Source organism: Acinonyx jubatus, chromosome D2 (assembly GCF_027475565.1).
Source record: "Acinonyx jubatus isolate Ajub_Pintada_27869175 chromosome D2, VMU_Ajub_asm_v1.0, whole genome shotgun sequence".
Lineage (NCBI taxonomy): Eukaryota > Metazoa > Chordata > Mammalia > Carnivora > Felidae > Acinonyx > Acinonyx jubatus.
The window spans coordinates 60,127,901-60,142,570 of record NC_069393.1 but is presented as its reverse complement, the minus strand read 5'-3'; the positions used below and the strand labels follow the sequence as shown (position 1 = coordinate 60,142,570).

At 53.1% G+C, this 14,670-nt stretch overlaps 1 protein-coding gene across 1 annotated transcript; it reads left to right on the top strand.

Annotated features, from left to right (window-relative positions):
• Positions 1-3,594: 3,594 nt before the first annotated feature.
• Positions 3,595-13,259, top strand: CALHM3 (calcium homeostasis modulator 3). The gene is made up of 4 exons (XM_027062020.2): positions 3,595-3,717; positions 4,617-5,035; positions 6,586-6,841; positions 9,667-13,259. The coding sequence occupies exons 2-4, from the start codon at positions 4,749-4,751 to the stop codon at positions 10,165-10,167; spliced, it is 1,044 nt and encodes a 347-aa protein (XP_026917821.1). The 5' UTR covers positions 3,595-3,717; positions 4,617-4,748; the 3' UTR covers positions 10,168-13,259.
• The last annotated feature ends 1,411 nt before the right edge of the window (positions 13,260-14,670 follow it).

The window sequence follows — 14,670 nt, the reverse complement described above, 5'->3', positions numbered from 1 at the left end:
GGTTGGAGCTGTGAACAGGTTGGCCTGGGGGAGACCTTGTCCCGGTTTCTTGCAGTGTTCTCCCAGAAGGATTGTTTGATCTTTTCCAGAGAGCCCCTAGGTTACAGGGGGCTGGGGGCCCTCAGGGTGAGCAGCCCAGCAGGTGATTAGAGTTGGAAGGTACAGAAGGAGATCCCTGCTTCCCTTCTGGCTCTGTCCCCACCAGGCTGTGTGACCTCTGACAGACAACCAGCCTCTCCAGGACCCGCACCCACCTGAAGAATGTGGCGGGGGTGGTTCTCAGCTACATTAGGAGCCCGGGAGAATGAACCAGGCTACACCAATGGAATAGGATGGAGACCCCAGAATTGGACTCACAAACGTATGGCCAACTCATCTTTGACAAAGCAGGAATGAGTATCCAATGGAAAAAAGACAGTCTCTTTAACAAATGGGGCTGGGAGAACTGGACAGCGACATGCAGAAGAATGAAACTAGACCACTTTCTTACACCATTCACAAAAATAAACTCAAAATGGATGAAGGACCTGAATGTGAGACAGGAAGCCATCAAAACCCTAGAGGAGAAAGCAGGAAAAAAACCTCTGACCTCAGCTGCAGCAATTTCTTACTTGACATATCTCCAAAGGCAAGGGAATTAAAAGCAAAAATGAACTATTGGGATCTCATGAAGATAAAAAGCTTCTGCGCTGCAAAGAAAACAGTCAACAAAACTAACAGGCAACCAACGGAATGGGAAAAGATATTTGCAAATGACATATCAGACAAAGGGCTAGTATCCAAAATCTATAAAGAACTCACCAAATTCCACATTCAAAAAACCCAAATAATCCAGTGAAGAAGTGGGCATAAGACACAAATAGACACTTCTCTAAAGAAGACATCCAGATGGCCAACAGACACATGAAAAGATGCTCAACGTCGCTCCTCATCAGGGAAATACAAATCAAAACCACACTGAGATACCACCTCACGCCGGTCAGAGTGGCAAAAATGAACAAATCAGGAGACTATAGATGCTGGCGAGGATGTGGAGAAACGGGAACCCTCCTGCACTGTTGGTGGGAATGCAAACTAGTACAGCCGCTCTGGAAAACAGTGTGGAGGTTCCTCAAAAAATTAAAAATAGACCTACCCTATGACCCAGCACTAACACTGCTAGGAATTTACCCAAGGGATACAGGAGTGCTGATGCATAGTGGCACTTGTTCCCCAATGTTTATAGCAGCGCTCTCAACAATAGCCAAATTACGGAAAGAGCCTAAATGTCCATCAGCTGACAAATGGTTAAAGAAGATGTGGTTTATATATACAATGGAATACTACGTGGCAATGAGAAAGAATGAAATCTGGCCATTTGCAGCTACATGGATGGAACTGGAGGGTATTACGCTAAGTGAAATGTCAGGCAGAGAAAGCAGATACCATATGTTTTCATTCATATGTGGATCTTGAGAAACTTAACAGAAGACCATGGGGGAGGGAGGGGGGAAAAAGTTACAGAGAGGGAGGGTGGCAAACCATAAGAGACTCTTAAATACTGAGAACAAACTGAGGGTTGATGGGAGGTGGAGGAGAGGGGAAAGCGGGTGATGGGCATTGAGGAGGGCACCTGCTGGGATGAGCACTGGGTGTCGTGTGGAAACCAATCTGACAAACCAATTAAATTATATTTAATATAAAAAAGGAGAAGTTTCGCACTCAGGGTCACACTTGCATGCCCGTGATGGCCCTCCCACCTCCTCCAGCTCCCTCCCCATTTTCCCTCCCACAGGTAATCCTGTCTCATAGGACCCAGACTAACACACTCATTATGTAAAATACAAATAATAAATGAGACCCAGCTTTCTGTCTGTTGCTACCTCATCAGAGATACAGACCGCACAGACGGTTATGAAACTTGCAGGACACATTTGGGACGGTCTGGCTTAAAATACAGGCTAAGTGACCCCCACAAAATTTATTTTGCAGGTCCGGGGTTTCCCTCAAACAGTCGGGCCCTTATCCTTCAGGGAACTGAAGGCAAGACACAGCGGCAGACCCGCGGGACGAGTGTTAAGAGAAGAGACAGAGATGTGCCTCCGAGCAAGCGAGTGAGCGAGCGGGTGGAGGCCTGAGCTGCCCGTACTGGCACTCCCAAGGGAGGAGCGGCCCCCCGTGGTGGATTCACAGTGGTCGCTGGTTGTCCCAAGGAATTCCAGGCAGCCCAGCTGGCACGTGTCCGTGTGGGCCCTGCAACAAGTCTGCAAGGACACGCGCCGACTCAGGGACAAGGAGTCTCTCTGGGGGTTGCCGTGATGGGGACACGTTCATGTTCCGTAATTTTAAATGCTTAAGAACGCTGTGATTAATCAGGAAAAAATGGAGTTTTTTCTCGAAGTTATTAGAGACTATGGAAATAAGGGTGGTGGGGTGCCTGGGTGGCTCAGTCAGTTAAATGGCTGACTTTAGCTCAGGTCACGATCTCATGGTGCATGAGTTCGAGCCCTGCATCGGGCTCTGCACTGAGTGTGCAGCTTGCTGGGAATTCTCTTTCTTCCTCCCTCTCTCTGTCCCTTCCCCACTTGCACTGTCCCTCTCTCTCAAAATACATAAATAAACTTAAAAAAAAGAAAAAGAAACAAGGGTGGTGAGTGCGGCTGCAGTACTTGGGGTGAGAGCCATGGAGACGGGAGGGTTAGGCTGGGTCTCTGAGGAAGGATACGGAAGGACACTAACCTCACGTGCCCTACGGGGTTGGCGTAAAGTTGCATTCATGACCATGAGGACCCTGGGTCTGAGGAAAGGACAACAAAGCTGATGTATGAACTTGACTAAGGCCATCACTTGGAGCCCAGGGGGAACCACTGGTCCAGGCTGGACAGAGCAGGGCACAGTGGGATCAGGACCAACCGGTCCCTAAGGTTTTTCTTTATCTCAGAAGTCATCCTGGGCTGAGTGAGGAAGCCAGAGAGACGAAGATTGAGGAGAAGCCTAAGTAGCTGGGGTCTGGCCACCTCACCCACCCTGGCCCAGGCTCCAGGCCCAAGGACCACTGATCTGGGACCCCAGGAACAGACCCATGGGCTCCTCTGACAGCCTCGCTCCTCCCCCCAAGCTGGGCTGCCAATGTCAGAAGTGGGGGTCAGTAGGACAGCTACAGGGTGGACAGCAGGCAAGGAGAAGGGAAAGATAGAAAGAAGAGGCAGCAACAGTGAGAGACAGAGACAGAAAGACCCCCAGAAAGACACAGAGGGACACAAAGAGTCTCTCTCACACACACACACACACACACACACTATGGTAGAATCAGAGAGAGACAGAGACAGAATGAGAGACAGAGAAAGAAAGGGAGAGAGACAGAGATTAGGGCAGGACCCACATTCTACTCATTGGCTTCCTAGGAGCAAACAGGGAGGCAGGTGCAGGCCAAGTGGCCGGCAGAGAGGACAGAGCCTGAGATGAAATGAGGGCTTCTGGGCATCACTATCCCAGGTAACAAACACTTGCTGTCACTGACTATGCACGCAGCACCGTGCTAGACACTGCAGAGAACCAGCTGTAGTCCAGATCCCTGCCCTGATTGGGAGATCCACACCCCACCCCTGAGGAAGATCAATAACAGGCCGAGGCAGCCGTTCAGGGGCCAGAGGGGAGGTAGAGGTTCCCACAGGGCTGAGGTCACCAGGGGTGGGGCTTGGTGACCGGGTTGCGTTTGAGCTGCCTCTTGAAGAGCAGGTGGGAGGAAGGGGCAAGGGTCTCAGGTGGGGAGGATGTGGAGGTAGGAAGGCACGTCTGGGTACAATTAGGAGGGCCTTGAATGCCAAGCTAAGGAAGCTGAGGGAGCCCTTGGTCACACTTGAGCAGGTGAGTGATGTAGGAGAGCTGTGCTTTAGAGATACCTGGGCCGGTCAGGTGCCAGACCTGGGGACAGTGGAATAAAATGGAAAAGAAGGTGGCAGGCATCCACTGAGTCCTCCAGTCCCCTCTCACGACACCTCCTGTCTGATGCTACAGTCCAGCAACCCCACACTACTGGCCCACACCAGGCTGCTTCTCACCTCCATGCCTTTGCCCATACGGGACCCTCTGCCAGGAAGGCCTTCCCCTTCCAGAAGCCCTAACCCAGCAAACGTTAAAACACGGTTTGGGCTCTTCTCAAGGGTCTTCTCTTCCAGGCAGTCTTCAGGCAGGGTGAGGTGCCCCCTGGCTCCTCCCAGCGTGAAAGCCAACATGAAATCTACCTGGACTCAGCGGAGCCCAATCGTGTTTTTGACTAAGTCCGGAAAATATAATTGGCCTCATTGGCACTGTTGCCTTACCACGCCCAGAATTTGCCTGTCCCCCACACAAAGCCCCACCAGCTGTCAGGCTTAGTATCCAAACCCTGAAGAGAGGAAGGAATGGGCTGGGGAGGGTGGAGTGACATTTGCCTAAGGGTGCTTTGAGCTGGCAGTGACTTCCCTCCAGAGAGGAGGGGAGTGGCACTGGGGCACAGCCGGGGCTGGAGCTGGGGCGGGGTGGGGGGGGGGCACTTTGCGGAGAGAGCCTGCGACTGCCTCACATCTTTGGCGTCTTTGGAGGGACACCAGAGGCTGGGCTGGGGGCTGAACGTCACCCCCTCCTTGTCCCCTCAGGCCTTTGGAAGAGAAGACCCTCCTCTGCACCCCAGGCTTGCCCCTAGAGTGGCCTGGGTTTGGTCAGGAAGGTGGCCGAAGCCTCGCTGCCACCCCCGACCCGCGGCTGCCCACCGCCCCCGGGCCAGAGCCATGGAAAAGTTCCGTGTGCTTTTCCAGCACTTCCAGTCCAGCTCGGAGTCAGTGATGAATGGCATCTGCCTGCTGCTGGCCGCGGTCACCATCAAGCTGTACTCCTCCTTCGACTTCAATTGCCCCTGCCTGGCGCGCTACAATGCCCTCTATGGCCTGGGCCTGCTGCTGACACCCCCACTTGCCCTTTTCCTCTGTGGCCTCCTTGCCAACCGGCAGTCCGTGCTGATGGTTGAGGAGTGGCGCCGGCCCGTGGGGCACCGGAGGAAGGACCCTGGCATCATCAGGTACGGTCCCACGCCACCCAGCTACCCCTGGGCACGGTCAGGGGTCTCCCCCCTCAGACGCTGCCGGTGACTCCCCAAGCCCGATGATCCTCCTGGCTCCCCCACCCACCCCCAAGCAGGGAAACAGGAACCTGCAGAGACTCACTAGCCAGTTGCCGGTGTGGAAACGGATGTTTCCGTTCCTGTCATTTGTCGCCCTTCTACGGCCAGTGCAGGATTCCTAAGAATTGCCCGGGTCACGTCTGTTCTCTGGCCACGAGTTACAACTCCGCACATACGTGAAGGGCCATCTCGTGACACGCACAGCCAGTGCTCACATGTGGTAGGAGGCGTGACCGGCTGCAAGGCTGCATTCCGTCTCCTGTAAGTCCTCCGGGGGCAAGGACCTCACCTGTTGTACCGCGGTGTCCTCAAAGCCTCGCACCTGCTTGGTGCCGTATATTGAAACCCGTCGATGGAAGTCCGTAACAAGTCTTCAGTTCCACCTTCTGACCACACCGCCCTTAGAAAACGCCAGAGCCACCTTATCTACGATGTATTTATAATTCCCTGCTGGGTAGGCCATGCCCACATATACACAGCCCAGCATATGTCATTTCGTGCTTTGTATACAGTCCAAGTCAGAGACAGCACCTGCCTGCTGTGCACAGGGGCCCCTGCTTCGGGGTGCCCGGGGATCCGTGATCCCAGTGATTCTGCCACACAGGGAGGGTCATACGCATAGCTGTGCCCTTTGCCTTTTCCTCCAGAACCCAGTGAATACAGCTCTACTGGGCTTTTGTCCTGTGACCCACACGCAACCTCCCGAAGGGCAGAAGGGCAGAAGAGACCCTTTGGGGACAGAGAGAGGGTGGGCTTCTGGACCTGGAGGGGGGTGTGCGAGGCGCTGCCTCTGGAAGCGTTATTGGGTAGGGCTGTCCTACTTTAGGCTCCCCCACAAAAGCAGCTCTGGGGAGAGTGTGGTACTGAGTGGGCAACTGGGGTCATTCCTTCTGGGGACCTTCTGAGAACGCGGATTGTCCCGCTGAGAATCTAGGGTCTTTACCCGCCAGGCCTGTCCCTGTGGCTTGAAGGTTGGTTGGGGTTGTTAACTCTCCTGGCTTTCAGCTTTCCGCTCTGGGAGCAGAGACTCCTCCGAAGCCCTTGGGCAGAGCCTGGCAGGTAGTCGAGATCAGACACGAGAGGAAAGGAACTACTCACTAAAGATGTTAGTGCCTCCAGCGAGGGCAGGGCACCAACAGAGCTTGCTACAAGGCCTAGAGTAGGAGGCACAAGAGCTTCCCAGTGTTTCAGTCCCAGGACTGCTGGTCGGGACTTTCCTGACCTCCCGGGGCCCCAGCCCTCCTTCCTCCCCGCCCTCTTCTGCTGGGACCTCTGCAGGGGGAGCTGCAGCCATTTCTTTGATGTAACCTCAGCAGGCATTTCCCAGCCCTCCTGGGAAGTCCATCCTGGCATCTCTCCTGTAGCCTTCCTGCTGCAGCTGAGTTCCAGCTGCCTCTGCGACCCCTCTCTTCCTCTGTCCCTAGGTATATGTGCTCCTCTGTCCCTAGGTATATGTGCTCCTCTGTGCTGCAGCGAGCACTGGCTGCCCCCCTTGTCTGGATCCTCCTGGCCCTCCTCGACGGGAAGTGCTTCGTGTGTGCCTTCAGCAGCTCCGTGGACCCCGAAAAGTTTCTGGACTTTGCCAACATGACCCCCAGCCAGGTGCAGCTTTTCCTGGCCAAGGTGCCCTGCAAGGAGGATGAGCTGGTCAGGGACAGCCCCGCGAGAAAGGCAGTGTCTCGCTACCTACGATGCCTGTCACAGGTAATTCGGGTGGTTCTCTCCCAGCCCCAGAAAATATCCCGCATTGGTTCGGAGGGCTGTGGGGTGAGGAGGTACAAATGGTTTCCTGTGGCCCCACCCCACTGCTAGAAACACAACTAAGGAGCAGGTGGTCCCCAGAAGGATTAGGAGCGTGATCCACATACAGGACACTTGTTGGGCCTTAAGAAGTGGGCACTTTGCCTTCAATGCCAACTCACCCCAGGGCAGACACCAGGTTCCCGTACCCTCCAGGAGTCAGCTAGTTTCATCCCCAGGAGTCTAGATGACAGGAAAGCACTGCAGATACACTGCTCCGCCCTGCCCCACTCCCACCCCATACACACGTTCTTCCCACCCCTCAGAAATAATACTAATCACCATTTATTGAGCACTTATGTGTCAGGCACCGTGTTAAGTATGTCATGTGCATTAGTTCACTTAATTCTCAGAACAACCCTATGAGGCGGGTGCAATCCTTATCAACCCGTTTCACAGATGAGGAAACTAAGCTTCTGGGAGTTTAGTTCACAGGTCCAAGCCGCACGGCTCCTAAGAGGCAGGGCAGGGATCTGAAGTGTTGTCACACCTCTGAACCACCTCCCTGCAATGCAGGCCCTCCCCCAGATGCCTGGTTCCCCACACGGGCACCCACTCCTTCACCCTGGAGGCAGACCCCAGTCCCACCCCTAGCCCAGACTCCAGATTCCACCACCACCTCTCCCAGAGCCCCAGTTGGGCTGTGTTCCCCCCAAAAGCATTTACATGAACCCACGACATACAACGCATCACTGGGGCTACAGGGAATAAAAACACAAACAAGCCCTTTGTGAGAACCAAGGCGGACTCATGGCAAATGCAGGTCAATGCATGATGGAGAGGGGACCAGTACTCAGGACACATTTGATCCAGGGTCACACTCTACCTTGGCCACATTACTCCCCCTCTGGGTCTCCGTCTCTCCTATAGTTGATTCAGTCCCCTCCACTTGGATGGGCCCTGCAGGCTTAAATTCTCTGGGCTCTCGCTAGTTCACAGGAAAGAGTGTAGAACTTGCAATTAGACCAGGGTTTGAGTCCTGACTCAGATGTAGGCTATCAGGCACATTAAATGTTCCTTGTGTGTAAAACACTCACACGACTATTTTACACTGGTAGGTGGAAGGGAGGATCCTGAGAGAGGCCAAATAAGAGAGCTGTGTAAACCACATCCACAAATGATAAGGATTCAAATATGTCTTTGTGGCTTAGAGGAGTGATTTCTCTGCCTGTCCCAGGAGCACACAGTTTCTCTGTGTGTCTTAAGTGAGGCCTTGGAGAGACTAAAGCTTTCGGCGGGCAGAGAGGAGGGAGAGGTGCCAGGCCAGGGTAGGATCCAGACTCAAGGAACTCTTCAAATTGTCCTCACACTTGTCCTAGAACACTACTCCCTGTTCATATCCTATATAAATTTACTCATCCTTCACATCTCAGCCTCAATCTCACTATTCCCTAAGCCCTCAAGTTCAGGTTGGGTTTCCCTCCTCTGTATTCCCATGACCCCCTATACATCCCAGAACATGGCATTCAGCCAATCTATCACCAATTTCATTGTTTCCTCCACAAGTGTGCATTCTATGAGAGCAAAGACTGGGTCCCCAGTGCCTCTCCCAAAATATAGGATGGGTGGCTGCATAGATGCGATGGATAAGCATGTGTAAGGACTGATGAAAGACTGGATCAAAAAACAAAAGGATGATGGATGGATGGATGGATGGATGGATGGATAGGTGGGTGGATGGATGGATGGATGGATGAATGGATGGATGGTGGGTAGATGGATGGATGGTGGGTGGGTGGGTAGATGGATGGGTGGTGGGTGGATGGATGGGTGGTGGGTGGATGGATGGATTGGTGGGAATGTAAGGGAGGCAAAATTTTGCCTCCACCCATCTTAGGTTTTCAACTGACACTCTATCAAAAGACAAATTAAAAGAAGGAAAACACAATTTATTAATCTGTGCAGTGCACATCACGTGGAAGAAACCTAAAACAAAGAAAGAGTAACTCAAAGTGGTGGCTTAGAACTTCAACTTATCTAGCATCTTCAACAAAGAGCAATACCTTTGTAGAGCAATGGCAGGACAAAGGAGAGCCACGTTAGTCTCCAAGGGCAGAAACTGTGGGAAAGTAAACACATGAGAGGAAACTAGTGGAGTAAGGTTTGTTGGCAGATTCCTCTGGTGCGGTCTCCAGGCTGATAAGAGTTGTCTCCCAGTAAAAGGAGAATGTATTTCCTGCCTTTAGGCAGAAAAGAGAAGGGTCGAGAGAGCTGTTCCTATGTTGCTGCTTCTTAATTGTCTTCGTTCAAGATACTTTTTGTGTCAAAGAGGTATATGTTGGGGTGACATATTCTGGTTTCCTTCCAGAGGAACGTTTGGAGGATGAACGGTGGGAGGGTGGATAGACAAACGGAGGAAAGGATGAGCGTACGGGAACATGAATGGATGGGCAGGAAAACGTATGATGCACAGATGGAAGGACAGTCGCAAGGATGGCTGGATGGGAAGCTGACAGGTACAAAGCCAAGTAAGAGATCGATGACTGGATGGATGGGTAGAGAAATAGTTGGACAGACGGATGGATGCAAGAATGAGATCGAATGGAAGCGAGGACGGGTGGAGGTGGTTGGAAGGACGGATGGGAAGGACTAAATGGGAACACGGACAGATTTGGGGAGAGATGGGGGGTAAGTAAAGGGAGAGACTTTGGAACACCCTTGCCACACTGTATAGCACCTGGCCTCTCTTCGCCCAACCTGGTGCCCCTCCCCTCGCCCCTCCCCTCCAGGCCATCGGCTGGAGTATCACCCTGCTACTGATCATCCTGGCTTTCCTGGGCCGCTGCCTGAGGCCCTGCTTCGACCAGACGGTCTTCCTGCAGCGCAGATACTGGAGCAACTACGTGGACCTGGAGCAGAAGCTCTTCGACGAGACGTGCTGTGAGCATGCGCGGGACTTCGCGCACCGCTGCGTGCTGCATTTCTTTGCCAACATGCAGAGCGAGATGCGGGCACGGGGGCTGCGCCGGGACACCGCGGACAGGGACCCCGAGCCCCCCGTGACGCCCGGGCCCCAAGATGGCCTGGACGGCGGCGGAAGCGGGAAGGCCCACCTGCGTGCCGTTTGCAGCCGGGAGCAGGTGGACCGCCTCCTGAGCACCTGGTACTCCAGCAAACCGCCACTCGACCTCCTGGCATCCCCTGGGATCTGGGGGGGGAGGGGAGGGCTCAACCACCGCGCCCTCACGGTGGCCCCAGGCAACAGGCTGTCCCAGCACACCGACGTGTAGGGACCCCAGCAGTGTCCCCTCGTGGAGTGCCCGCACTGAAAACGGTCTGGGGGATTTCCAGGCGGTGCTGACCCCAAGGCAGGGCAACCTAACCCTTGCTGGCCTCCTTCCCCCAAACAGCCCAATCTCTGGCCTAGTTTCAGGGTGTGGCCTCCTGTGTGCTCGAAAGCAGGGCTTCACAAACTTCAGTGAGCTCACTGTTCACCTGGGCTCTTGTTAAATGCAGATTCTGATTCAGTGCATCCAGAGCTGGGTCTGAAATTGCATTTCTATCTTGCTCCCAGGCCACACTGACACGTGTGAACTAGCGAGAGCCTAATAGAGCTAAGTAGCAAGAGTCTAAATAGATCCGCCATGAATCCTGGGTCCTAGATGTCCAGATTCTAAATTTAAAAATAATAATAACATTGGGGCGCCTGGGTGGCTCAGTCAGTTAAGCGTCCGACTTTAGCTCAGGTCATGATCTCATGGTTAGTGAGTTCGAGCCCTGCATCAGACCCTGCTTCAGATTCTGTGTCTCCCTCTCTCTCTGCCCCTCCCCTGCTTGTTCTCTCTCTCTCTCTCTCTCTCTCAAAAATGAATAAACATTAAAAGATAATAATAATAATATAATAACATCTAACATGCTTAAATGGTACTACATGGCAGGCGTTGTTCTTACATATACAGCTCATTTAATACTTATGATAACCTAATGAAGTAGGAAGATTATTAGCCCCATTTTAGAGGAGCAAACTGAGGCCTAAAGAGGTTGAGTTGCCTGGGGCCATCCATGTAGGGGCTGGAATTTTATCCCAGAAGTCTGGCTGCTACATAGAGTCTAAGCTGCTGTATTCCTCGACCCTCTAAATAGTTTGTGTGTTTGTTTTCAGCGCTCTGGCTGGGTTTCCTGCAGCTTCCACCAAGTTTGTCTGAGTAAGCACTAGCAAGCTCCAGATGTGTGGTATACGGACCAGATCTGAAAATCAGGGCGGGGGTGGACCCAGACACCCCCACGCTGAACATGCACCCCAGGTGATTCGATTAAGTTGCAATGTTTAAGAACTTCTGCCCTAAGTTTGAGTATGGAGTCTGGCTGGGAAGGAAAACCCTTGAAACACCAGGGTTAAATCTTGCTAGAAGAAGTGCCACTCAGTCTCTGGCGGCCCAAACAGGAAAGATTGGGGAAGATCTAGCCTGTGAGCTCCTCTGGGCTTCTGCCCCTCCCTGATGACTCATTCATTGCGCACACACACACACACACAAGCACACGCACACGCACGCACTCACACTCACTCATTCACACATACATACACATCCTGCTAATGCCTCCATCAGCACAGATGGTGACCACAGACATGCAAACCTGGGTTCACCCCATGCTTTTCTGGTCTCAGGGCCTGGGGGGTCATGCAGGGGCCCCTGGATGTGCCCTGGAGCCCAGCCCCCTCCGTATCAGGCAATCTCTGTTTTCCTGGGCTCTTGCCAAGAGACTCGTATGCCCAGACAATCCCTGCAGCTCAGCCTTCCCCCATCTACCATGCTGTGGTCAGGCCATGCAAATGTTTGAAATGGAGCATGATTCAGCAAAAGTGGTAGCAGGGATTGGGTGGGGAGGAAAGGTGGGAGATCTTAGAGATGGCCCAGTCAGTACAGTGAGCTCTCAGCTCAGGTAAGCGGGCTCAGGGACCCCACTTTGGGCTGCAAGGAAGCAGCATTTGGCACAGTGAAAAGCCACCGACTGTAATCAATACCCCTGCCTTCTTACACTATGCACTTACAGAACACCTACTGCCTAGATAGCATTGTGTCAGGGAATAGGGAAGAGAAAATACACAGATGATATGCCCTGCCCTCAAGGAGCTCACTGTCTAATAGGGGGACAGAAACGGGTACAGAAATAATTAGAATCCAAAGCAAAAGACATAAGTGATATGACAGAGGCAAGCCGTGTGCCACAGAGATTTAGCATGGAGAAGAATGGCTCCAAGCTGGGGGATCAGGGAAGGCTTCATTTGAATGGGTCTGGAAGGAGAGGGAGGGTTGTGACAAGTGGAGCCAGAGATGGGAGTGGGGCCGCAGAGCACCTACAGGGAGGAAACAGCAAGAACAAAGGCAAAGAACTGGGAAAGGGGCAGCATATGTTTCATTTATTCATTCAACAAACATTGATGGAATACCTAGAGTGCCAGAGAGCAGGACGCACGGAGAGGCAGGGTTCTATCTTAATGGCGCTTCCAGTCTGGAAAGGAGCTATGACACAAGCTAGGGAGCAAACAAGCAAATGGAGCAGTGTGCAGTCCAAGCTGGCAAAAATGAAGGACTGGGCAGGGGGGCTGAGGAGCCCGCTTCCAGTGAGCCCCACCAAGAGTTGCTCCCTGAGCACTGCATCCAGTGACAGAGTCTCTGGATCAGCGCTGGACAGTCCTCAAATGTGTCCCTGCCCTCTGAGGCCCCCAAATGCTGTGCTTTCCAGCCCAAACCTCTTTGCCATTGTCCGTCCACCATTTGCTCACATCCCCTGAGAGGGAGATGCCTGGAGCAGTGTGTGCCACCCCACCAGGGAGTGAAGGACACGGCTGGAAGCCTCCCGCCTGCTCCTAAAGACCCTCGCCTCCCACGACAGCAGCCGTCATGGGCGCCCAAGCTCGTTCCCCAAGCCCCAGCCAACTCTTGGTGATAGCCCTCCTGACCACACCCTATACATAGGGCCTCTCTTCTGGGAGACACAGTGGCCAGCGGGGCAAGGCAGAAATGTACTAGAAGTGTGAGCTGGGCCTGGACAGCTGCAGTTCTGCGCGAGAAGGGGAAGACAGCAGGAGGTTTAGGCCAGGACTTTGGCTTGACCCTGCAGGTAACTGGACATGAAAGGCAAGTGTGTACAAAAGCAAGGTCAGGAGGAAGGACATGGCAGTGATGTTTGAAGCTGCAGGAATGGGGAGGCCCAGCAAGAGAGAGGCTTAAGTGAGAAGAGGAAGGACCAAGACCTGTAGAGCTTTGGAGGAGAAAGAGGAACAATCACGGGCGAAGAGTCCAGAAGGATGCCAGGGAGGCATGAATTCCAAGACAGGGGGAGGAGAAGCAATAAATTCTGAGCTTCAGAGAGACCCAGGAGTGGGTCTTGGTAACTGTTCAGGACAGAAGGCTTCTCACCCAGGGAGGTGTCCTGGTGAAGAGATGGGTGGGTTTCTGTAAGATTCCTGTAAAACCCTGGGCATGTGCCCCCCATGCCCCTAGGGTTATAAAGAATAGGTGGGAGGTTTGGGGCCTGCCTGTTTCAGGTTACTGATACAGGAGGGACCTTCAGCACCCATGTATAGGGAAGGGCACCAGGACCCCAAAGTACAAGGAGAGCAAAGCATGTCCACACTAACATGCTGCCACTTTCCAGGGTCTCACAGAAGGTAAGGGAGTTTTCTGCTTAGAGGCCAGCTCTGCCCAGGCCTTTGAGGCCAAATGAAATGACCGCCCCTTGCCTCTGCTTGATCTGCTCTGCAGGAGAAGGGCAGAGAGGGCTGTAGGGTGGGGACAGTGTCCCTAAGGATCTAGAGAAAAGCAATGGGAGATGGTCCGAAACGGCAGAGGGTAGCAGAGCGGAAGTGACGCTGGTTGTTACCATGGTAGTGAGTTTTGAATGGGCCCAGCCCCTCCTGCCCACCGCTCCCACCCAGCCAGCCACCCTTCACATAAAGGAGGAACTTCTCGTTAGCCCTCCCCACTCTGCTCACAGAACCCAACCCTGGCAGCAAGCCCAGAGCCAGAGTGGCAGGACTGTCTCCTATTTGGGTGTGAATTCCTGCCTCCTCTCAAAGTTACCTGGGTCCAAGGCTCACTTCTTTCCCTTATTCATTTGTTCATGTATTTATTCATCCAGCACTTATTAACTGAGCATCTACTAAATCAGGCACACTGTGTCAAGCATTGGGAGCACAGACGTGAACAAAAGAGGTGTGGGCCTTGGACATTTATGGTCCAGTGGGAGCCCCAGATATTAAATAAACCCGCCCCTCCAAAAGAAGGAACTCAAGTTGTAATCAGTGCTGGGAAAGGGAAAGGGCAGTACATCCAGGAGGCCGGAAAGCCTATATCAGCAGATCTAAGCTAAAGGTTCAGGAACGTCTCTGAAGACGGACCATTAAGCTGAGGTCTTTTTTTTTTCTAAGTTTATTTATTTTGATAGAGGACAGCACACATGTGGGAGCTAGGGAGGGGCAGAGAGAGAGAGAGAAAATCCCAAGCAGGCTCCCCACTGTCAGCACGGAGCCCAATGCAGGGCTCGAACCCACAAACCATGAGATCGTGACCTGAGCCAAAGTCAAGAGTCGGATGCCACCCAGGCACCCCTAAGCTGAGGTCTTAAGGATAAACAGAAATTTCTCAGGTGAAGGGTAGGAGAAGCATTCGGGGAAGGCACACCGCACATGCAAAGGTTGTGAGATGAGGAGGGATTTATCCTGTCTGAGGAACTGAAAGCAGGCAAGTGAGCTGGAGAGTAGGTATTGGGAGCAGAGTGGCCCCGGGCCC